This window comes from Alligator mississippiensis, chromosome 2 (genome assembly GCF_030867095.1).
Source record: "Alligator mississippiensis isolate rAllMis1 chromosome 2, rAllMis1, whole genome shotgun sequence".
NCBI lineage: Eukaryota > Metazoa > Chordata > Crocodylia > Alligatoridae > Alligator > Alligator mississippiensis.
In genome coordinates, this window is record NC_081825.1 from 115,390,806 (window position 1) to 115,415,253 (window position 24,448).

The 24,448-nt window shown below is 39.6% G+C and overlaps 1 protein-coding gene across 1 annotated transcript; it reads right to left on the minus strand.

Annotated features, from left to right (window-relative positions):
* Nucleotides 1-25: 25 nt before the first annotated feature.
* On the minus strand, nt 26-24,425 carry NUDT6 (nudix hydrolase 6). The gene is made up of 5 exons (XM_014596207.3): nt 24,182-24,425; nt 21,289-21,492; nt 14,385-14,440; nt 5,447-5,501; nt 26-508 (listed from the first exon to the last, which is right to left on the minus strand). The coding sequence occupies exons 1-5, from the start codon at nt 24,423-24,425 to the stop codon at nt 114-116; spliced, it is 954 nt and encodes a 317-aa protein (XP_014451693.2). The 3' UTR covers nt 26-113.
* Between the last annotated feature and the right edge of the window lie 23 nt (nt 24,426-24,448).

The window sequence follows — 24,448 nt, forward strand, 5'->3', positions numbered from 1 at the left end:
AAAAATAATTGAAATTCAGCCTGAAAACAGTTCATTAATAATTTTAATGTGGTACAAGCGCACCCAAATTTTAGAAGATTGTTATGTATTTAATTTAATAAATGTGAAGCTTCTTATAATCCTCCCATGTCCTTATAAGACTCTGGTAGCTCCCTGTGGTACAATTTATAGACTAGGCCTGTATAAACAGCTGAAAATTCTTTCATAGTTATATCAATCTTATCAAACCCTTCCCTGTATCCATAAAGTAACAATTTAGCTATGCTGCTGGTGATGGGGGTAGCATCTTTCGTCTTGGCAAGCTCATCAAGGTCCATCCATTCACACCTCAGGCACTCCTGCTGGCAGAAGCTGATGTTGAATGAGGAAGGCTCCAGGCGACAGATGATATACATATCTGACTTCCCAAAGGCTCCAGGGTGTCTGTGTTGCTGTCTTATGCTTAGGATGGACTTGAATTCTGACTTGATGCCAGTCTCTTCAAAAACTTCTCGAACTGCTGTGTCTCCTAGGTAGAGAGAAAATTCTTATAGCACATGTAAGAGCAGACTTTCAAAATCTTTTTGTAATCTTAAAAGGTTTCCAACAGCATTATCTCTATTGCTAACAAGGTTTTGAGAATGTAAACGCTATACAATCCAACATCAGAGTAAGTGCAGTTTTTATCCTTTGAACAGAACCAGTTGATGCAGGCTATTTTGTTTCCGTGTATATTGTATCAAATGATTTATGTAGCTAACTTTCCTCAATATTGTACAAGTAATATACACTTCTAAAATGGATACTCAAATGGTTGCAGAGAACAAAGATATTTGTTTTTGGATAAAAGCTTCCTTTTATCCTAAAAATGTATGTGTTAATTTCAAACCTTCAAAAGGCAGATGTTCCTTTTGTATCTAAGCATTTGCACCTCTGTCTGACTGAGAGCAAATGAATTGGTTTAGAAGCAGAAGTTCATAATATATCTTCCAGGTGTAAAGTCTGGCAACAGATTTTACTCTCACAAAAATGATAGTGATCGTTAGTCCTTCTGAAAATTTGCCTTAAATGTCTTTTAATATCATTAAAAAGATGGAGTCTATCAATGGATAGGGAATGTCCCTTGGTAGCTCCTCTTAATGTTGAATATATAATCCCTGTGTACACTGATTAGTGAGAAATGAATATTATTTCTCTTTGAAAAAATCTATAAAAGTTCATTAAAAACAGTAACCATGTTAGAGAAGTTAATGAAATTCCTGGGCACATGAGTAAACTCTGAATAAATGAATGAATACGTGAATTAGTGCACATGAACAAACTTTGGAGCTTGTTGATCCAGAGGTTTTTGCTCCTGGATGCACCATTTGAACATGTGCCTGGGAAAAATTAACTCTGGAGCAGTCTGATCTGGAATTTATTGATATGCAGCATATGGAGCCCAGTTGGAGCAGCCTCAGCTGGCAAGGGGCTTAGGAGCCAGCCTGCCATCCTGGGGCTGCTCCAACTAAGCTCAGTATGCTGTGAAGAGGCTGGCTGGGGCATGAGTGCTCCAGTCCTGGGCTAGCCAGCAGGCAACCCCTGCACTGAAGCACCCTTGTGCCCAGCCAGCCAGGTCAGCATCTACATATGTGCTGCTGTGCACAAAATAACTTCCTAGCAAGGTAGTAGTTGTAAATACAGTATTTGAAGTATTTGTACTCTGCAGTAAATAAAAGTTCTACCCTGCTGTGGAGTGTATTAGCTTCCTGTGCCCTAATAGAGGCGTATGTGTAGATGCTGAGACGTTTACTGCGGAGCTAATTGGCCAGCTCTGTAGTAAAATGTCTCATGTAGACGCACCCCCTATGTGCTTAAAATTAGAACTCTTGAGTTAGGGCCTAAGTAGTTAATGATTATCATGGTAACACACAATTATTGTGTATTTACCTCCAGAATTTTTACTAACCAAATTCTGAAGAGTTGTTTTTGAACAGCAGCTAGACAGATCTGATATCCCAGGCATTTAGGAAAATTATGCAGTTGTAGCTCATTCATAATAAATTTTTCTTGCCTAGAGTATTTTTTATGACAAATTGTAAGGGCTGTTGAATGCTCATGGCTATTTTGTAAGGCTATTTGCTGCAGTTAATTACACTACTACCAAGGCTGTATTATTCAGAAGTGAATTAGAAGACTGGTTTATGTTTAAGGGAAAATGACATGCATAAGATCCGTATGTGATTTCCTTCTCTACAAACCACTAACCTAAAAAATCAGAAGTACATGAGATAGATACATGGGGTTTATTTTAAAATGACTGGAATTAATTTCAGGACATCCAGTAAGCAGTATCCCTAGTAGCATGTTCTGTCCTTATCCTGCAAAGATTTATACATGTATATCTTTTAGGTACATACAGGGCATAACTAGGGCAGGGTGCCTGGGGTAACTGCCTTGAGTACCACCTGGGGTGCATGTGGGGGGGGGAGAGGGGCAGCTGCTGCCAACAGCCACATGACCACAACAGCAATTGTGCCAGCAGTGCAGCGGCAACCAAAAGTTGCCACTGCCCCTGTGCCCCAGGCACCCGGCTGTGTCTCTACGCTGCTGAGTACATGAATAGCTCAGAAGAATTCAAATAGATTTACTTGCATGACTGAAGTTGAACACGTGTGTAAGCATTTTTAAGGTCAAGGGTCAATGTTGTAGAAATGTGGACTGTCTGAGGAACATTTGATACACTGGTGATGTTTTCTTGCAATTCTAAATGATTACATAGTTACTCTAATTTGGAAAAAGCTCTTTTGTCAGCTTGCTAGTAGTGTCTACAGCTGTAAGAGAGATGGTTTTGGTAAATGCTCTTGGATCCTGCAGGCTAGAAGTACAGCTAGGCAGAGAATACTGCAGTGAATGCTGCACTGCTCAAAGAAGTCCCATCCAGTTGGTTTTTGGTTAGAAAAGTTGTACTCAAGCAAATTCCTAAGTGTGTGTGTGTGTGTGTGTGTGTGGCCCTACATTACAGATGTGGGAGGAAAGTAGTAAAACTTTGGAAATGTGGAGTAAAACAGGAATGTGGAGGGAAACCATCATTCTAAGAAAGATAATTACTTGACAAGGAATTCCAATTTAGGCTTGAGCTTTGCTTTGAAAAGTGCCTTATTGTATTTGCCTTTTAAGAAGAATTATTTAGGGTTCATATTTCAAAAACATGCAAAAACAAAAAATGGGTGTGCAACCTAGTCCTTAATTTGTACACAAAGGTATTGCAGTTGCTCACAAAAATTGGTACATGTGCATAAAAATGGTCAGTCATGCATTTGTTTGGTTAATCGTCTGATCTGTAAGCACTCTACATTGCACCTTTACATTTTTTTAAAGTTGAGTCCTTAAATGTTTGTGAGTTTATAAGGCTTAATGTAAACAATGAAAAACTAAGTTCTGCTCTGTTATATTTTATGCTGCATTAATTTATATATCTTTTACATATCAAGATGTTATATAGTTTATTTCCTAATGCTGATTTCAGTAGTATATTATGTAATAGTGTCTTAAAGGCAACTTTAAGGAATATATGTTTTGAGAATGTAGAATGTAGGAAGTTAGACTAGTGGTCCATTTAGCCCAGTATTTTCTCAGACCGTGGCAAATAGTACTTGCTTTAGAGGTAGAGTATATGAACAGGGAATGTCTAGAATAATCTATCTTCTGTCATACTCTCTAAATCATCAACCGTTATTGGTTTTAGGGATATCAGAGGATACATCTCATTACTGTTATATTCAATAGCTCTCAGTAAACATATCCTCCATGAATTTGTCTAATCACTCTTTGAACCTAGTTTAAACTGTTTTCCTATTCTTTTTCTCTGGTTATTTATTTGCTGGCACCGCTAAACAACACCTACAGCTTCACCTATTTTAGAGGGACACTGCTCACAGAGATACTGTGTACAGTATTTTTACACTGAAGCTGTTGCTAATGCTGGCAATATTTTTCCCATCTGTTGTGTAATAATTCATAATACATAATCCATAGTGTACAGCCTTACACCCTTTCCTCTCCATTTTTGTTTAACTAGTAATGGACAGATACCCCAAAGCACAGAGTATATAATCATAGCATCCTGTACTCTTCTGCAAACATAAATATATCTTAGATAAATAAACCTCCATTTCACAAATTTATACATGTTTGAAACATCAACTAAATATGAAGATCAATTTTGTAGCAAATATACAGGGAAAGAGCAATTGCTTGAATGAAAGTGCTAAAACAGTTTTTGAAATTGTACTGAATGACTGGAGGCAAGTTGTACAATGGTAAACTGTTCTCTGCATGGACTTTAACAATAGTACCATGTATGACTTTGGACATTACTGCGGACATAGTATGCATGTGGTTAAGATACAGAATTAGATTAGGGAAAGTTGGGTTCTGTTCCTTGTGCTGCCAGATTTAATATATGACTTCAGGTAACTTTTTATTTCTTGATTTACTATTCAGAAACACACAGATGATAAAAATCTCACAGTAACTGCTTGTGGCTAAATTCCTCCATATAAATACAAAAAAACATAATACTGCTCTCTGGAGGTAACTTTTGAACTCAACACTTACATAATTATTCTCATATATACATTTAAAATTACAGTCTATGCACTTTTTGGATGGGGATGGAAAGGAGGAAATGTAGAGGCAGTATCAGCTTCTTCTCTGTCTCTCTCTCTCTCTTCTCTTTCCCCCCTAATTCTAGCCTTTCCATAAACTTCTGCACTGTAAACTCATTTATACTGTTACCTTCTAAAGCAGTAGTATTAAACGCCACCTACTTTATATAGTTATAGGTGAAATATTTCCTCAACCCTTAGTGTAAGTTCTTTTCCTTTAAGTATTATTATTTGTATTACAATAGTGCCTCATCTCCATCTGAAAGCAGAGGCCCAATTTGGTAGACTTACATAGAGCTTATATAGGTGCTGCCCCAAAGAGCTTCTAATATAAGCAGACAAGCCAGACAAAGCATGTAAATATAGGTGGAGGCAGGGATTTTTACTCTTAATATGAATGGGCTCACTGGTATCCTAGGTTGTGCTTGAAGATTTTCAATTTTATTTCTGTGCTATACTAATCAAATTCATCTTCCTTGCATATGGAGTAATAAGAATAAAAATGCAACAAGCCTAAGAAAGGACTGCTTAAGTGGAAATGTGGAATGAGTTTAAATGTGTCAAAAACAGTCTTTCTGCCCTGATTATGGTGAAGCTTTAGTCACTTTTCTGAAGGGGCCTTTAGGATGCAGGATTGTGTCACTTAATCTCTTAGCCATCAGTTACAAAAAGGGATAAACTAGCCACAACAAAGCTATTTTGGATTATGTATCTCTGTTCCAGCCAACTAAAATTTGAAGGACACAAATCAGTGGACTTCAGTGGAGTTGTGATCACTTGCTCCATTCATTGATTTAGCCCAACATTTAGGGACTTACCAATATCTTCACCTGGATCAGACAAGCCTCCTGGAAATTTCCATGCATTTTTAGTCTATAATGGAAGAGGAAATTATTAACACAGCATACAGCCTATTTTGTACTCGCTAATAGAAAAAGACAAAACAATTCCTAGAATTTTTAGTGAATTTTTAAAGTGTTGACATGTTAATTACTTCTATAATTGGCAGTAGGTTTTAAATAGGAACTTCTCTATTTTTGCTAATGTGATCATCTAAGACAGCTACCTGTCTATATGAAATATTGGAAGAAAACATCTACTGAATGAAAATATAAACTGTCTAACAGACATTAGACAAAGTTGCTGCTAGAAAACTAGTTAAAGAAGCTGCTATAGGTAGATATAATCTGTATACTCTTGTATTTAATCACTGATGTATTCTACTTCAATGTTTTTGGCTTTTTTAAAGAAACAAAATGTATATATTTAATCTTCCAAATAGATTTTATGATTGTAGTACTGTTCTATACTGCACTGGCTGTAATGATTATGTGTGTTTGTAATAACCGGTTAATGTAACCTGTCATTTTGTTTTATATGGAATAGAAAAAATAAAATTTGAGGCCTTTTGTGTGTTAATTTTATATAGAATCATTTCCTGAAGTCCCTCAGAATCAAGCTGAATAATAAGAGTGTGAATTGAAGCCTCTGTATTGTACTGAACACTGACAGTGCCATGAGCCTGTAGTCCTTACGTACAAGAGGAAAGGCTAAAGGATGAAATCTTTAGTCTCTGTACACTTTTGTCAGAAACCAAACAAACTAGTCAGGAAAATATTACCAGGGTGACCTTCTAAACTGTACGTTCTCCTAAGGGGAAAAAAAAGCTTTTCCTACATTTAGAATCAAGCAGCTGTGTGTTTCCCTCTCACTCCAAACCCCACTGATTACATTGGAAAACATTCTTTCTGGGCATTCTTCAAGGGCTTGGACAAGACATTATATTAATTAAGAAAAACAAAACTGCAGATGGAAAAAGTATATATTTGTCCACTGGATTTCAGGTTTTGTTTTCAATTCCTGGAAATGTCTCTCTGTGTACTCTGTAACTTTTCTTCCATGACACCACACAAACAGCTCTTAATATGTTCTGACATCACAGTAGATTGTATAAATCACTAATGCAAACATGCTTGACATTTTTTTCCAAACCCTTTATGGTATCAACTTACTTAAGTAAAGCAGTCACCATATTGCAAAAATGTCACATTCTGGGGAGAGAGAAAAACTTGTAGGGGAATATGTCCTTTTGGCTAAATTAATTTTGCTTGTACTGAGATGTTTTGTTTAGATTGGCCATCTTGTGGGCTAAGATCAAGTTGGAGCATCCAAATCTCAAAATCTCTGGCCTTCCGCTTGTATGAAGGATACCAGACAGTGGACTTGGAGGTAACTGAAGTCGTGACAGCCTGGGGCAGAGGATGCTCGCCAGTTGTAGTGCCATACGTGGTGTTTAGAATGGTTGAGTTCTGCCTGCTCAATCGAAATGGTTTTTGTAACGACTGAGTTCTGCTCAATTGATATGATTTGGAACTGATTTTGCTGATTTGATCTGGAATACAAAATATATTTTTAAAAAATTGGTCATTGTAACAGCATATATATTATTAATACCTTCAGCTTTTGTACTTAGTGGGTACGTCTACACGTTGCCCCATGGTGATGTAGCGATGCGCTATGTTTCCATATGCTTGCTACGGCGATGTAGCGATCATGTGCGTCTAAACGTGATCCTCAGCTATGTCACTGTAGCAGCATGCTCCCCAGGTATAGTGCACTGCTATGGTGACATAGCAGCAAAATTTAACTGTGCACCACACATACTGTGCAGTAACTGCTCATACGGTGCTGTGCTTTAGTACTTTCAAAAGGAAGTACTAAAGCATGGTGCCATAGCAACATCTCCATACAGCGACCTGTAGATGTATCCAATGCAATGTACCCGCTAAACAGGGCCGTAGAGAAGAAGGTACTCAACATAATATATTTTGTTTTCCTCTTCCTCACCAATTGCCCTTTCGTTCTGGCAAGGAGTGTTGATGTAGCTGCCCCTGGACATTGCTCACTCCACATTCAGTAATTCTGAATGCCTTTTATGGGATAGTGATGCCGGGTTTACTTCTCAAGATAAACATGCTGCCCCTATTATATCTCTTAGTGTAGGCTACCTACTTATACACCACAGTGTAGTCAAAGGTGACCAACAAACCATGAGGCCTCACTACCATCAGCAGCATCTAACACAGTGTATACTGTGGAATAATGTAGCAGAAAGCCCCCTTTTCCTCTTGCCTGCATTTGCTCTCCCCTCTTTGGATATGTTTCTCTTTTTCTACCTTTTCTTCCTTCCTCTCTCTCTCACTTTAAGATAAGGAATTGTGTTTTAAAATTTGTGTGTGTGCATTTTGTATCTCCCCTTGTAGTTTGGTATTTTTATCTATTTGTGTGCCATGGCATTTGTAGCTTATATTTTATACTTCTCACCTTTCAACTTTCAACTGAATGTGTTTAGTTTCATAAGTAAATTATACATTGTAACAATGTTAACAAGGGCAGGAATCAAACTGCTCTTCCCTGTATCAGACTGGCCTCTGAAAGAGTGAGTGAATCAGTGATTGAATGTGTAACATAGTAGCAGGCAGCAATTATCACGTGGAAGCTGCAGATCAACCAACAGAAGAACTCAATAGAAGACAATGTAACAACCGGGAAATCTCTAAATGTCACTGATCGAGGGCTAGAAGCCCTGGTCTGAGTTAATCAACACCAGGGACCAACTTTTGGGCTGAGTATCTCCAGATCAACCGCTCCCAGAGCCCTAGTCAAAATTCATCAACAGACTCCCAAACCTGCACGTACATGCAGACGACCCCTGGGGCTGACAGATGCCGTCCAGTAGCCACCGAGGGGGGGAAGTCCCACGAGGGTCAATGACCCCTGGATTGGGCAAACCTGAAAACTGGGGAGTCACCAAAGTCTGCCAGGGACAGATAAAAGGCAGTGAAAAGTGACCCTCAGTGGTGCCCTCTTGATCTCCAACTCGACCAGACCTGTCCAGCCAGAAAGACCAGCCGGCGACCCCCTTCTGGAAGATAACACCACGCTGAAAGAAGCCTCAATGACAGACTCCAGCGCTTGTAGGATAGGTATACCCGACTCTGTAGCCTGCTACTGTGTGTGTGTACGTGTGTGCATGTGTGCGTGTGTGTGTGGGGACCAGCCCCAAGGTTTATGATTACAGTGTTTCAATCTGCCTAATAAACTAGAATTTTAAGGATCCCGAGTTGGACATTTGTAGCCAACAATTGTAATAAATTAGTTTTTGAAATGGGGTGCTGCTCAGTTCACAACAGTTATGGAGGTGTGCCTTGAGTTTTATGGGGGATGTCTTGAGGCTGAAAAGTTTGAGAACCACTGATCTATAGGAAACAAACTTCAGGACCCTCTGTCTGGCTCTTTAGGCAGCAATGTGTTATGTAGCCTTTAAGTGCAAAACTAGATCAAGTCTTCTGTATTTACAAGTGGCAGTTGCTGAAATGTTAACAGAAAAATGAGACAGGATGCCAGATGTAAGTATACAATATTCCTTCATGGTTTCAGGAAACCGTTTCTTTTCTTCATTTGTTACAAATGTAAAAGATTTAAGGATTTGCTGCTTTTGGGGGGAGGGGGGGAGGGGGGAGAGGACGTGTTGTTTTTTTGAGAGCTGGCTATTTCCTATGTTGCCTTAAAAGTAAGCATGCACACATGTATACACAGGCCAACTAAAAGTAAAATAAATACATTTCTAAACTGGTATAATTGTATGGTGTTTTCTTCTTTTACTTATACTGGAAAGTTTCATCTAGAATTTAAGCCAGTTCTGGAGCGTATATTCTTCATGCCAAATGTATGCATTAACTGGCAGTTACCCAAAAGGAGCCTGGAGGCCCTGTTATACAGAAGTCTTTACAGTTTTGCTGTACCACAAGTTAAAGTACAAAGTTAATACTTTACAGGAAATAGCAAAGGGGTGCTCTCTGAATTCTTGCATTACAAATTCAGAATATTTTATAATTATGCCTGCCTTTGAATATACCCTTTCATTAAAGTTGATTAGCTGTTCTGGAGCAAGCTGTGAGCTAAAGTAAAGTTTAGATTGGTTGCTGAGAATAAATCTGTTAGTAGTTATTTCACTGAAGGGGGAAAAATATAGCTAGGGAGAGGCTGGCTTAGATCTAACTACAGAAAATATATAATTGAATGCATCGTTTTCTATCTTTGTGTTGCCACTTACAAATTATTTAAACATTCCTTCTGTATCATTATGGGGAATATCTTCTGCTCCATTAGAGGGAGATGCTTAAATTTGCAAAAGATTATTCAGTTACAAAAGAAATAATTTTTAATTAAAATAACTTCAGTTAAGTTACCAGGCTTAACATACCTTCATGAAGCAAGAAATGGTAGAATGACTCAGGAGAGTGATAATGAGCTAAGCAACATTTTGCCACTTGGTCAGTGGTTAGATTGATAGTGACTGGAAGCCATTATGATGTGATGGATATTTTGCTTTCCTCAATCCAGTACCACATCATAAAAACCACCATCACCACAGCTAACACCCTTGCTTAGCAGTTTCAGTTAGGAGGCTAAGCAGTAAAGTTTATATGAAAAATTAACTACCTTTACACCTGTAATTGTGGTCCTTCTAGGTCATGATGAAGTGTGTTACTTATTAAGTCCCACAGATACATCTGGCACTTTACAAAGCAAACAAAAATCGAATCCCTGCCCTAAAGAGCATACTTGGATTCACTGAGGTTTTACTGAAGTCTGCATGAATCTAAAGTCAGGATCAGGGCCTAAATTAGGGCAATAATAGAGGACAATAGAAAATTGTGAGAGAGAAGATTTAGATGGTAAATACAGTATAATCACGAAATGCTTGGCTTGGGGACTAGAGAATTACACTGTGCTTTTTAATGGGGAAGGGGATACAGTAGGACCATTTTTACTGGCAGGGTCACGTGGGTGCACTTGCATGTCTGATACTCATGCTGAAACTTATGTAGCTGTCAGTCTAATATTAGTTAAGTACTCCTAATCAACGGTAAGGAAAAAGCCCACACACCAGGAAGTGTTTCTTATGGGAATGCTTAGGCCTAGCAAGAAACTTTAAATTGATTTTCCCTTCAGTGGGAAAAATGTAGCTAACTTGGGCATTCTGTAGTAATCATCCCCATTCCACCTTTTTTTGGAGCTTACACGTGAAATTGTTTGTTAAAATAAAGAACAAAACAAACAAAACTTTCTACTTGGTTCCACATTCTGAAAAGATTTATGCATATGCAGAATTTTTACCTGAAGAACCTATGGAAATCAAGTTATGACTAGCAACCTAATGGATAATAATACCATAATTAATAAGTGCTAGTAATAACTAATGTTTCTTGATAGACTAAGTATGTAAATGGGAACATTTGCTGAAATTGCAATGTCTTGCAGGCCTATGGTTTATGATGGGTAAGTAAGTTCTAGATGAAGTCAGGAGACCAAAAACCTGTTATGCTGATCTCTATTGTTTTAGAGAATAAAGAAAAAAATTCTCTCTTCTCATAAAGAGACAAAATTGTGTCTTAATGGAATGATTCTCAAATATTTCTACAAAGTGTTGCCAGATAGCCTGATAAGGGTTTTCAAAGGCTGCACAGGTAGAAAAGGAGAAGCTTGACAAAGATCAGTCTGTGGCCCCTTAGGAGAAATGTTCTATATCCTTGTTCCAACTGCCTATCTCCCTGGTCATTAAACTGCCTTTTTTTTCTTGCTTCAGCAATCCCAGCAAGCTGTGTCTGCCAATGATTTCTCAAGGTGCCAACGACAGCGTAAACAGTTTTGAACAAACAATATTTGACCTATTGAAGACTACTGCTCTCTTCTTTACAGCAACCTTAATTATTACTGCTGTCTAACAGCTAGAAAGCAGGCAGCTTCCTTTAAGGCAGACATATTATTCTTAGGTCTGCTTCTGGGTGTAAACTTAAGTGTTCAGTACATTTTACTTTGTTACCTGGCTGAGATCTTTTCAACATCAATTTGATTTTTTTTTTTTTTTTTTTTTACAATCAAATTATTGTTTTGAAGCAGGTATGCAGAAGATTTTTATAAAACTGTATACTGGGCATGAACCATTAGGTTGGAATAGAGTGTCTCCTTGATAGAATGTCTAATTAAAAATGAGAAATCTTCAAACATGTAGTCTGATGATGCCAATATGGTCAGTTTTAGATGCAATTTGATTTTTGCAGAATGCAAAATTTATATACAAGGTTACTAATATTCACTTTGATATTACTATTTTAAAATGGTATTGGTTCAAATACGTGTCTTGAGTGTGCAGTACGATAGAACCATCTATAGGCAACACTTTCTAATGCCTCTTTCTTTTCCATACCTTATTTCAAATTCAGTCTGAAAGAAGAGTAAGACTAATTTCAAATTTCACTAAAACGCTCCATATTTTAAAATAAACATATATATGTTAATTATCAAGTCCATGTGATCAGTTTTAATGAGGACAGAAACACAAATAGATTTTAATAGACAATTGTCTAAGTAACATGCAAAAGTTCATGTAATTGGTAGGAATCTGCTTTTTCTTAAACTCACTTCCATTTTAAAATGATGAAAAATAAACAGTACCATTCTACGTTTAGAGTACAGCAAGTCAGCCATATCAGCCAGCAGAATTCCCCTTCCTTTAGCCTATCTGTGTCCCAACCTAAACGTTGTTTCAGCATGGTTTTCTCCTCTGAGTTTCCAAATTTTAGTAGAGTGCAATTCCTCCATTCTTGTGTTAATTCATAGTTGGCTGATCACTAACCTGCTAGATAGGATGGCGCCAAGTTGTTGCATCAATTTAGAGTCTGGGCAGTCTCTGTTAAAATCCTTGATGACATTTTATTTGAAAAAATAATTGATGGCCAGTAGGGCATTTTCAAATCTTTATCTAGACTACTTTTTCCACAAAATGCCAGAAGTGACTACACTACATTGTACTACTGGGATCCTCATGTATTATGGAGTAAAGAGTGGAAGGTCCCAAACTCCATTGGTTCAAGTTCTTTCTCCTTAGAAAATTGTAATAAGTTAAAGGATGAAACATACAGTGCACCTACTGCTAGTAGTACGTGTACCACAGTTTGAAAATACCATTTTTTTAGATATATATATATATATATATATATATATATATATATATATATATATATATATATATATATGTAAAAGGTAAAATCACAGGAGTAAACAGATTAGTATTGTTTCCAAAAGTGAAGGACGTTATTCCCACCTTCCAGCCACCAAATCTGCTCATAACTTAATGTAATATGAACCTGAAAAATGCTTCAAAATAACCAAAGGAATTCCATGTAAAATCATGAAAGCACAGCAAGACAGTCAGAAAATATCAATCCCTGCTGCAAATACCCTCCCCCAGTCTCAAAGGGTGCTTATACACGACCAGCAGCCTCCTGCATCTTGTGCATTGGTGTCCCTGTGCTTCAAAATGGTGGCGGGGACGCTTGCAGCACCCCACTGCTATTTTGAAGCACAGGGATGCTGATACATGAGACATTGTGGTGCTTTAATTAAACAGGCTCTCAGAGCCACTCTAATTAAAATGCCACCCCCTCTACCTCCAGAGCACATGTAAAAATGCCCTTGGTCTTATCCTGGTAAACTGTAACTGATGTGAATAAGATACCTACATATGTGGTTACATTACTGCAAAGCTACATTTAAAAGTGGTCATTTCTCAAAAAATAATGACTGTCATTATTTCCTATTTATTTGCTTATTGTAATAGAGCAAAAAATGGGCACAGACAATTAAATCTGCCAGTAGGCAGACGTTACATGCCAGCATCCAAAACTTTGTTCCAAAAATGCTTGTTCAGTTCCCAGGTTTCTCCTACCTTGACTTTGAACTTTCCTATGTGCTTGCAGTTCAGCTTCTGGAGAAGCCTTGAACTGCCCTGGTGTGAGCATCTAGGCACCTCTGGGATCCAGAAATTAGGTGTGCAGCTATTTTGGATTTTTTTCTCAAGGCTTCTAGTTCCATCCATGCACTGTATAAGGAACCCAAGCTCCTAACTCTCAGTTTTGGATTTTGTTCTGTGGGCCTGATGCCTAAAAGAGGGGTGTTGCAGTGGCAAACTAATTGGTACCTAAGTCCTTTACTGGACCTAGTCCTACATTCTTTCACAACCTTTGAGCAGCCCCCTACTCCTGGGAGTTATGTCTTTGAGGAATACATCAGTACAACACCCTCCAGCACACTGTGTGAACCTGACTGATCATTAATGAAGGCAAACTGGAAGTGTTAAATAGTTTGGTGTGTTCTAACTGTTGCTCTGGTCTTTTACTGATTAAACTTTCATTGTTTCACCACTAAACAAAAATACATGTATACAGGTATGCAAATATTAGAGAACTATGCATTATATATACAGTATTCTTTTGATTCCATTTATTTCTACTTTTTACAGTAATTTCTAGCAGTTATATATGTGTACATATCACGTACCATGCATGAGTTTCTTTCAGTATTAATATGCAAGTAAGTATATAGGTGCATATGTTATGAGCTTAAAGTATTGATAGGGGAACAGAATAGTTGAAGAAAAGCCATATTTTAATTGAGTGTGACATACCACAATAAAATAATAATTAATCATCAACCTCTCCTAGAAACTTGACTGTTGCCCAAATGTTGCCTGAAGTGATAGCTCACTAATAATGATGTATTCAAGACACAAGTGAAAAGTAACGTTTAACTCTTCTAATGGATCTGAAATGAAAGTTAAGAGATCTTTGCTAATACACAAGTTCATTGCAAATAACTTTTTGGCATTTTAGAACTCTATAACAGACTTACTTTATTTTTGTCCTGTACAACCAACACTTTTCCAGTACTGTTATCTAACACAGCACCTGTTGGAGGAAGAATATTTTCTTATAAATTGAGAAAGATAAAATAAGTGTCTGGGAAGTATTACAAAATGTTAGAATTCAAAGCTTTACATTTCCCCATGAGGAATGCAGCATAAATATTATGAGATTGAACTTGTACTGAGCTCAGATTTACCTGGGCTTGTTCCAAGATGTGATCTATCATCAGAAAATTGATTTGAACTACATGAAAAAATATTTATTGGTACAACAGCTAAAATGTCACAGCAGGGATATATGCTTCAATTTTAAGACCCAGATTATAGCTGTAAATTAAAATAATAGACTAAATAGATACATGTATAATATTTTCATAATATAGATATAATTTATATGTGCATTTATGATGAAATATATTATCAAAATTTTGTGTACATGAGTGTACTGTATACACTTGTTTATTGATTCTTTTTTTATTTCATGGCTCATAGTAGAAAACTTAGGAGATGCAAGATAAGCAAACATTTATCAAATAATCTAGCAATATATACCTGGAAGCCAGGTTCCTTCTTCATTAGGGCCCTCACCTAAAGTGCATGGACAGTCTACTGAAATTAGTATGACTAACCAGGGTAGATGAAATCCTGGTTTTGCTGTAAGTAGTGACAAAACTTCTACTGATTCAAATGAGGCCCAGAATTGCCCCCTTTTAATAAGGGTATTTTCAGACTAGTAAACATATAGAAATGACAACTGCTTAGCCTAAGCACTTACAGATCGATCCTCCTGATAATAAAACTGTTTTACCTGTTTGCTTCTATATTGTTCCATCTGCTGATATATTTATATTGTGCTATTCATATGCCTTACAATTCTTGATAAACAGTGGGCAGTATTTTAGTCAATGTGTCTTTCAAAGCACACCGCTCTCAAGTGACACAGGGCAATCTTTTCATTCAGTAAAGGTAAGTCAGAGTCTGCTCAATTAAGCTTTGCAAACTATCCTATTGCCTGCTGTCATCCTATTGCTTTCTTCCGTGTACTATACATTTCCTTAATTTTCTCAAAACCCTATGTTTTTCATATGCAGGAATCCTGTCATATGTTGTAGTTATTCTTTAAAAATGTCTTCCTTACAAAAATATGCATTTTAATAATCCAGCCAGCTTTTTGACAGATTTTAGATTTATGCTCTGTGGTGAGCACGAGTGGGTACATTTCTCATGTCTTTTTCGATATCAGTGGTGTGCTGGTTTAAAATTTGGTGGATAATTATAGAGAAACTTTCCTATCAGTTTCTAGCAAAGGGAAACCTATGTGGATAGAACTATGATACACACATCTAGAATACCATGGACAAATGTTCCCACATAAGGAAATTATTAAGGAATGAGTGTCTAGATTGAAAACATCCTTTTCTGCTTAATAATGTGATGGTAGTTTGATGTGTGTAGGAGGAATACTTAAAAGATGAAACAGCAACCCTGAAGTCAAGCTCCATTAAAGGACATGCTTTAGGGAATTAGTCATATATCTGCTTCCCCATGACAAGTGGCTTGCATGACCTCCCCTACTCTGTAACTGTTTAGCTGGGTACTGGTGAGTGTGGAATCACACTTGGGAGACCAAACCTGCCTGCCCCCCCCCCAATCAACATTTTACACTGATTAAAGGAGTTGTTTTCTAGAAAAGCTTATCTTTACATGGCTGTTGGAGCTGGCAAAAGACTGTCTGGATTAACTAGAAAAGTTCTGTTTTTTCTCAATAAGCTCATGTCTGTAAATACATTTTTTTATCAGTGTAGTTTCGTGTGAGGTGCTTAAAACCTGTGAGAGGTTCTGGTTGTATTTGGCTGTATCAAAAGCAGGAAGAAATGGGGAAATATATATAAAAAACTGGTTTCTTTCAGTATAAATCAACAGTAAGTCTATTGAAGCCTGCTGTTACACTGGTATACTGTCAGCATGAGTGAGATCAGAATCCAGCCCTGGTATCTGATCCTGTGGTTTTAAGAGTTTAGTTCTTGGGATTTGAAATTGATGTTTAGAACTTTAAAAGATTAATACCACCCTCTCCCCCTGGTGACTCTTAGGCAAAGTTTAAACCTTTAGCCTGCCAAGGAAACAGCTATGAGATTGTTATTGTATGCAAGCATTAATGTCAAGAGAACTTTCTCTGACTTAGCTGTCTTAAAAAAAAAAAAAGAGAAAAAAGAAAAGTACAGCAATATATATGTGTGGTGATATATATAACAAAAAAAATTCGGCTCCTTCCCTTGCACTCTTCCTCTTTCAGGTAGAAGATGGGGACTGGACCCTAGCTCAAGGGGCTTCTTCCAGTCCATGAGAGAACATTCATGTAACAGTGGGTAACAGAGCAATCTATCCTGTTAAGTGGGGTCAGCCCTGTTAAAGAAATCCAGCTGTGGGGCATTTGGATGCACATTTGGGAATGTCTTTAAAAGCTGTATAAGCTTCCAGAAGTGTAAGCAAGAGATGAAAGGAACAGTTTGCTGCAAGGAGGGGCCAGAACAAAAGAGGTTTCATTCCTAGTGTGTGGGACAGGGTGGCAGGATTTTGTTTTGTTTGTTTAAAAGAATGAACTTTAGCTTTACAGTACGGGTCAGCAACCTATGGCTGGTGGACTAGATCTGCCTTGCAGAGCCTTTTGACACAGGGCTTTGGTAGCCATCACTTCCCCCATGCCAGTGCAGGGAAAAGTAGTGGCAGTGGGTGCCTTCCCTGCGGAAAAGCAGCAGGACAGGGAAAAGTGGTGGTGGCAGGTGCTTTCCCTATGCTGCTGCACAGGAAAGTGGCAGCAACAGGGGCTTTCTTTGTGTTGTTGGTGAAGAAAGGCAGCAACGGTGGCTGGGTCCTAGTCCGCTCTTCCCTGTTCTTGGCCTGAATTGGGTCAATCTGGCCTGCAGTCTTAAAAGGTTGCAGACCACTGCTTTAGAGGGCTGTATGAGCTGAATTCCCCCGCAAAGATAGGTTAAGAAACTTGCTTGCAAGTTGTTAGTTACAGTACTTTGTGAACTACAGGAAGGTGCTGAGATGCTATGGGGGTGAGCATAATATAGGAATCTATGCAGAACAGAATAGTACTGTTACTACCTCACCTAAATAAATCTATTGATTTACATTATCAAATGTTTTCCTGATCTTTTGAATAAAAAAAAATCCAACTTACTAATAAAACAAGTATCAACCTAATTCAAAAGCAATAGCAGGAAATATAATAGATATTATCGGGTTATTTGTATTATGCAATATAGTTTTTAATTAATATGCCAACATTTCTGAAATTATTTAACCTCCTCTGCCCTTCCAGGCAATTCCTATTTATATAAAATACAACCAAAATAGTCATTTGACAAAAAGTCAAATGATACCACCATTTAAGAGTGTATCCCTATTTATATAAACATTTTTCTTTAAATATTTTAACATTGCACTTTGAGTTACATGAATGTTACTTCAGAAAAATCCCCTTTCAATTAGTTTATTTTTCTCAAATATGTAAATTGTAACCATAAGTAGCAATATTGTACTTCTGCAAAGGGAATGCATTGTCTGACCCCAGTTTAATGCCACATATTTTAAAGATGAGGTTTTCATACCTTAGGAAAACATGCTCGAACATGTCCATTGAAAAAAAAACAAGACTCATCTTAAGCATTTTATCTGGTCTGCCCTCTGCTGATTTTTACTGCAACTAGCAACTCAATTTGCAATGCTGATACACAATGTATATTAGATAAAAATAGGTTTTTTAAAGACTGTTTTCTTAATATACACAAACCTATGATTGTGTAGTGTCTTTTACCTCTTGTGAGTACTTCTTAAATAGAATTTGCATTTAACTATTTATAGTGTCTCTAAATCATATGGTAATGAGCTAACTTACCCCAAAGCCCAACCCCATATGGTAATTTGGGGTCCTGCACTTTAGGAACTTTATGCATATGGTAATTTGTTCTTCTGTCATGTAGTAATTTATGATACTACATGTTATATTGGTTTTACTGTTTAAGGGTTTTTACTGCATGCATATGTTGAGTTAATTCTATCTCAAACAGGAAGGAAGGGAAGACAAGAGCTCAGATAGCCTCTCAGCCAGCACCCAAGGCTACTAACTTTAACGCGGCTCACCATTGGAGTCTGGATGAGCCACCCAAGCTAGCATATCCAGGCTTGGAAGTTGTAGGAGAACAATAGGATTTGGGACTGGATTTAAAGACACATTTTTAGGGACAGCTAAAGTAAACCCTGCCACTAAGGAATCTGGAGGAAGTTAGAGTGGCTGCTCATATCCCCAGAAGGCAAATGTGAGTAGCCAGAGGAATGTTAAAGCAGCCTTTGCACTACTGTAACTTATGCTGGCATCTGTAAAGTTAAGATGGACATGAAATTAGGACTTGTCACTGGTCACAAGCTTCTAAATAGAAAACCTGAACCAAGGTCATACAAGTTTAAACCATAAGGTACTGTAGCTCAGGACCTGGCCTAAGAGTAGAACTGTAGCTTTCAACACCAGGAACATAAAGGCATGAGGCCTGAGATGTAAAGGGTGCACTCATGGAGACCACCAGGGGCTAGAAGTGAAGCTAGTCCTATTACCTTGACAGATATTTTATCATGAAGTTTGGATGTAGGGAAGAAAAGGAAAGGAATCTCCTAATACCCAGCAAGTGGAACATGCTTGCAACAAGCTTTGATTGAAGCAGGTCAGCCCCTCTCCTGTACCTAATCACAAACTTGTGAAATCCAGGCATAGGGAGACAGCTGTAAAGACTAAATTTACTGTATGTTTCTAGTGCTGCCAATTTTCACAATTTTATTATTATAAGTCCTTGTAAAATATGCTAGTTTGTTTGTGGTGGATTTTTTAAAAATACTTTTGTTCCCAGAGTCAAATGATTATATGATCTTTGTTTTCTTTAAAAATGTTAGCTCCCATGGTTATGAAGAAAGATTTGAAAACACAACCCCTGAAGACTCAGAGAAATGCATTTACTGAAAAAAAACTTATGATTTTCTAGGGCCTGAATCATGGCATTTGGACATGTGGTATTAGTAATACTACATCCCTAAATAATGACTTCAACTGCTGGAGAGGGAGGAGTCAAAAACAACCCCTAGTTTATGTGGCTGAACAATGGGATGGGATGATAGTGCTGTTGAGAGCGACGAAAGAAGAAAGTGGAGATGGTCTGAAAGAAAAGTTAAAAAGTTCATATTGGCCAGCGCTAGTCCCTTTGTACAAATTTGATGGTGCAAATGTTCTGAAATACTATCATAATCAGTAAGGGTGTGCGAAACAGGGTGTATTTGATTCGGATTTGGCCTGAATCAGGGACAGTGATTCAATTTGTTGATTCGGATCACTGTCCCCGATTCAATTTGGCCAAATCCAAATCTAAAGATTTGATGCTGATTCAGAGAATCAGAGATTCAGCCATAGACACAGCTTTAAATGTTTTTTTCTACAAACCTCGAGGTACCAGGCATGACTCATGAACGCTGCGATGCTGGGGTGGATGGAGCGTCCCACAGCGTCCCACATGTTTAGAGGTGAACCCAGAAGTGGACTGGAAGTACTTTCGGTCCACTTCCTGGTCTGCCGGGGAGTGCACTGAAGGGCTCCCCTGCACCCCCCAGGCTCGACGAACAGCCACAGGGGACCCTGGGTGCCCCCCACCAGTCACTGAGTCGGGGGGGGGGGGGTGCCCCCCACCACACTCCCCAGCGGACCCAGAAGTAGAATGGAAGTGCTTCTGGTCCACTTCTGGGTCTGCTGCTGACCGCATTGGGGAGCCCCCCATGCTCCTGTGGGATGGTCCATCTGTCCCAGCATCTCAGCGTTCACGATCTGCCTGCTACCTTGAGGTATGTAGAAAAATCATTTTTAAGCTGTGTCTATGTCCGAATCATCGAATCCTTCCAAATATCTCCGAGTCGATTTGGAGGGTTCCGATTTGATTCGGAGAGATTAAAGGGTCTCCTGATTCAATTCGGATTTGGAGATGCGGTCCAATTCTCCACCAAATCGAATCAGGGACGGAAGCTTCACACAGTCCTAATGATCAGCTATCTGGGAATTCCCTGGACATATGGAGAATCTCCACATCAGCTGTGGGCATGGGAGGCATTACTGAGTAAAGGTGTTGCCAGGGAGACTGAAGTTTAGCTATTCCTTGATGACAGCGTAGCCTCTTCCAGCTGTAGGCAGCCATGAGAATGTTAAAGCAATCTTTGCACTGTTCTTAGCTGGCAGCTGAAATGAAGCCTGGATAATACTGGGTGGTTTAAATGTACTTTTGCCCTTACCATCTAGATCCAAACCTGTGTAGTTTTCATGGACATAACACTAGAGTCCATAGGGCCCTTAGCATTTGCATTTGCATTTACATATTTGGCACTATAAGAAAGTCCCATATTTCTTCTTTTTTTTTGAAAATATGCAATTTGTTGTATTTTTAAAATATGGTTATGGACCCCCTAAAAGATGATCTCTCCCAGAGGACATTTCTTGCCCTGGCACACAGAATGCCATGAAGTTCCTTTTAAAAAATAGTTCTTCTGCAAGGTGAGATTTTAAACCTTCAGGAGGACTGTATTGTCTCTTCCCTTCCAAAGTGTTTATAATTTTTAAAAATTTTTAAACAGACAACTCAACTTACTAGTTGCTTTCATCATTCCAACCTAACACACCCAGTTTGTTGTGTAGGAATACTCATGAATGAAAGACGTCCCTTTATCAGGATGTCCAACTGCTAAACAAGTAATTTCCCCATGCCTGCCTGGTATAGAAACCCAGCTGATTTACTGCTCAATCTGATCCTAAACTATCAAACATATTTCATGAATATAGTTATTTCTAGAACTAACCTGCAACTCCTAATTGATGTGTGGCATACCCTGGTAACCTGCTGTTTCCATCTCCTAGCCACAGTGTCAGTGTGGATGAGTCTCCTTCTGCATGGTGAAAAGTAAACCCCTGTAATGCAGCAGTGGCAATAAAACTGCTTTGAAGGACAGGAATGTGCAGCCACACAGCTATTTTGCCTTCCCTCTTCCATTGCTTGATTGAATCTGAAAGAAAGAGTAACAGAAAGCTCCTCAGACGTTTTCAAAGACATGTGGGCATGAAAATAAAAACTGCAGTCATTTGACAGTCTCTCCTTCCTTTTATTTTTACTATATTTTTACTTCCATTGTACAGACGAACATAGCTTAATGTGCAATAACAGCATCAGTCAGAAAAACGACTATAAAATAATAGTGTGACACAGTCCATTATTCTGCTTCAGGGTCTGGTTTGTAAAAATCTTAAATCTGCCTTTACTGAAGGGAGAAATAACTGCAGATATAAAGAATGGGCACAAATAATTGTAAATCCAATAAGTAAACAAGACCCTTAATTTGTACTGTATAAAATTGTGTTTACAAATCAAAAATACGGCTTTCCTCCACAATATTACTCGTGCAAACTCTGTCAAGGATCTGGCAATTGTTTGCACCTCGCATAAGGTTGTTTTTAAAAAAAATATTTTCCCACTGATTTTGTTGAACGTATGTGATAGAGAACACAGCTCGCTGTTCTGCACAGCTGCATGAGATTTGCAGTGGATATATTTTTGTCAGAAAACTCAGGCCCTTTTGAAGTGCCTATTGCATTTATGCGGCCCTTATTATCAAGGTATTTGAGCACATTAAAATCTTTATAATATTTATTTCCACAGCACTACTGTGAGGTATGGAAATCATATTATTTAAATTGTAGAGTTGGAAAATTGGGGCTAAGAGGCCTCAAGACACAGAAGACTCTGGCAAAGGAGGGATTCAGTCTCATGTCCCTAACACTATGTCTGCAAGGCAGTGCAGATACACTAAAGCCAGCTCTGCACATGCTGGCTCTAGAACCAGAAGCAGCCCTAGCACATGCTAATCAACTATTGAGAAGCAAAGCAACACAGCTCTTCTAGTTGCTTCTGCCCGCTTCTAGTTTTAGAGCTCATGCTCAGAGAAGATTCTGAGCATTGTCCCATACTTTCTCCTTCGGAAGTACTTATGGTAGTAAAGGTAAGTATGTGCACAGGTATTGGCTGAGTTCTGTACAGAGTCAAATAATAAGCAGAATAATAAACTACCATACTTGCAGCTAATTTTCTGAATGCAGACACAAGCCAAGATTTAATTTCAAATGATTGTCTTCCACAAACATTCTGAGTAAACGTAGTGAAAGTGCACATTCTGCATTTCGCATGGGATCACCCTTTTTTTTTGCCTACAGTAATGGATTTAGATGTTGTGCCATTCTGCAATTGCCAGGAAAGATCATAGATTTGAATTAGTAGGCTAAGTAAGTGCATTTCAGGCTAAAGAATGACAGGTGGATATGTAAATAGAGGGGGGACAAGGATGTTTCAAGCAGTTATAAAACAGACTAAAGAGATGCTATCAGGCTTATCATAGTACTTATAGAGTGCATTTACATGTTGCCCTGTGGTGATGTAGTGACATGCCATATTGCTGCACGGCAATGCTAGAGATCATGTGTCTATGCATGATTGCCAGCTACGTTGCCATAGCGGTGCACTCTCTGGGTAGCGTGCCACTATGGCACTGTACCAGCAAAATTTACCTGTGCACCATGCGCATGGCACAGTACATGCCTCCACTATGCCGTGCTTTAGTGCTTCCCTGGTGTGTCATGGCATGGCTGATCTGCTTCATTGGGCAAAATGTCTGTTGCCCCTTGTCCAGCCTGTTGATGGTGTGGGACAAGGGGTGATGTGGGCAGTTTTGGATAAGCAGGATCTGTTTTCCCACTCACCCACATCTCTCCTGTAGATCCCAGGAATGAGTGTGGGGGAGCAAGGAAAGCCTGTTTTCCCCTCCCAGGATCTCCAGGGAAGGGGTAAGCAGCGAGCCCTGATTTTCCTTCTAGAAGTGCCCTGAGATACCCCAGTCTGCTTATGAGTGGGGAAAGCCTAGCAGGTGACCGAGGCACCTGCCTGGGGTTGGCTGGAGAGCAAGGGCAGCTCCTGTGGGTGTCCCTGTTCTCTTTCCCCACATAGAGTCATAGAAAATGTGGGTTGAAAGTGACCTCAGGAGGTCACCTGGTCCAACCTTCTGCTCAAAACAGGACCCTGCCCAACTCTTCTCATCCCAGCCAAGGCTTTGTCTACCTGGGCCTTAAAAGCCTCTATGGCTGGAGACTCTACCTCATGCTCCTGGAGCCCCACTCCCCTGGCAAGCAGAAGGAGCAGGACTGGGTCTGAATTTATTATTATTATTATTAATATATTTCTTGTTCCAGACCAAATCAGCTAAATCCTATCAGTCGAGCTGAACTCAACTGTTCCAAACACCAGACGGACCGAGCAGGCGGGGCTTAATCATTGTAGACACCAGTGTTTGGCGCCGCTACTGGCGAGCATCCTCTGCCCCCCGCAACACCAGATACTTCCACATGCCCTGGCAGGTGTCCTAGGTGCAGGCCCAACCCCGGAGATCTGCGGATTCAGATGCCCTCAGAAACCAGAGGCCGAGCCAAAACCCAAGCTCTGAATCTCGGATCCCAAATCGCCCCTCGTGCCACAGGGCAGGAGGTGCCATCCTTGGGGTTGGCGGGCCCCAAGCCGCAGCCTGCGGGCGCCCCCACCACGAGCGCGGGGCCTGGCCGGCGGTGGGAGAGGCTCGGGGGCCGGCGGGGCGCGGGCCAGGCCTCCCGCCGCCGGGAGCGGAGCGGCGCGGCGCGAAGCGGAGCCGCACTTGCCCTGCAGCCAGGCGCGGAGGAGGGCGGCGCGCGGGCGCTCCAGGCCCCGCAGCTGCGCCAGGTCCACGCTGACGCCGCCGAAGCGGTCGGGCCGGGCCTGCGGCAGCTGCAACACAACGCCCCTGCCCCGGCGCCCCGCCGCGCGCAGCAGCCCCAGCCCCCGCATAGCCGGCCCGGCCCGCCGGCAGCACGGCAGCGGGGCGGGGTTTGCAGGCGGCCTTTGCCCCCTGACTGGGAAGCGCATCCGCGCACGTGGGAGCAGCAGCG

Bases quoted from the DNA above. Each gene is read 5' to 3' on its own strand.
- NUDT6 (XM_014596207.3), bottom strand. From the start codon at position 24,425: ATGCGCTTCCCAGTCAGGGGGCAAAGGCCGCCTGCAAACCCCGCCCCG. The intron at 14,441-21,288 runs GTTAGTTCTAGA...TTCCTCCAACAG, and splicing joins ACATCAATTAGGAGTTGCAG to GTGCTGTGTTAGATAACAGT. The intron at 5,502-14,384 runs GTAAGTCTGTTA...CTTCCATTATAG, and splicing joins TTGTACAGGACAAAAATAAA to ACTAAAAATGCATGGAAATT.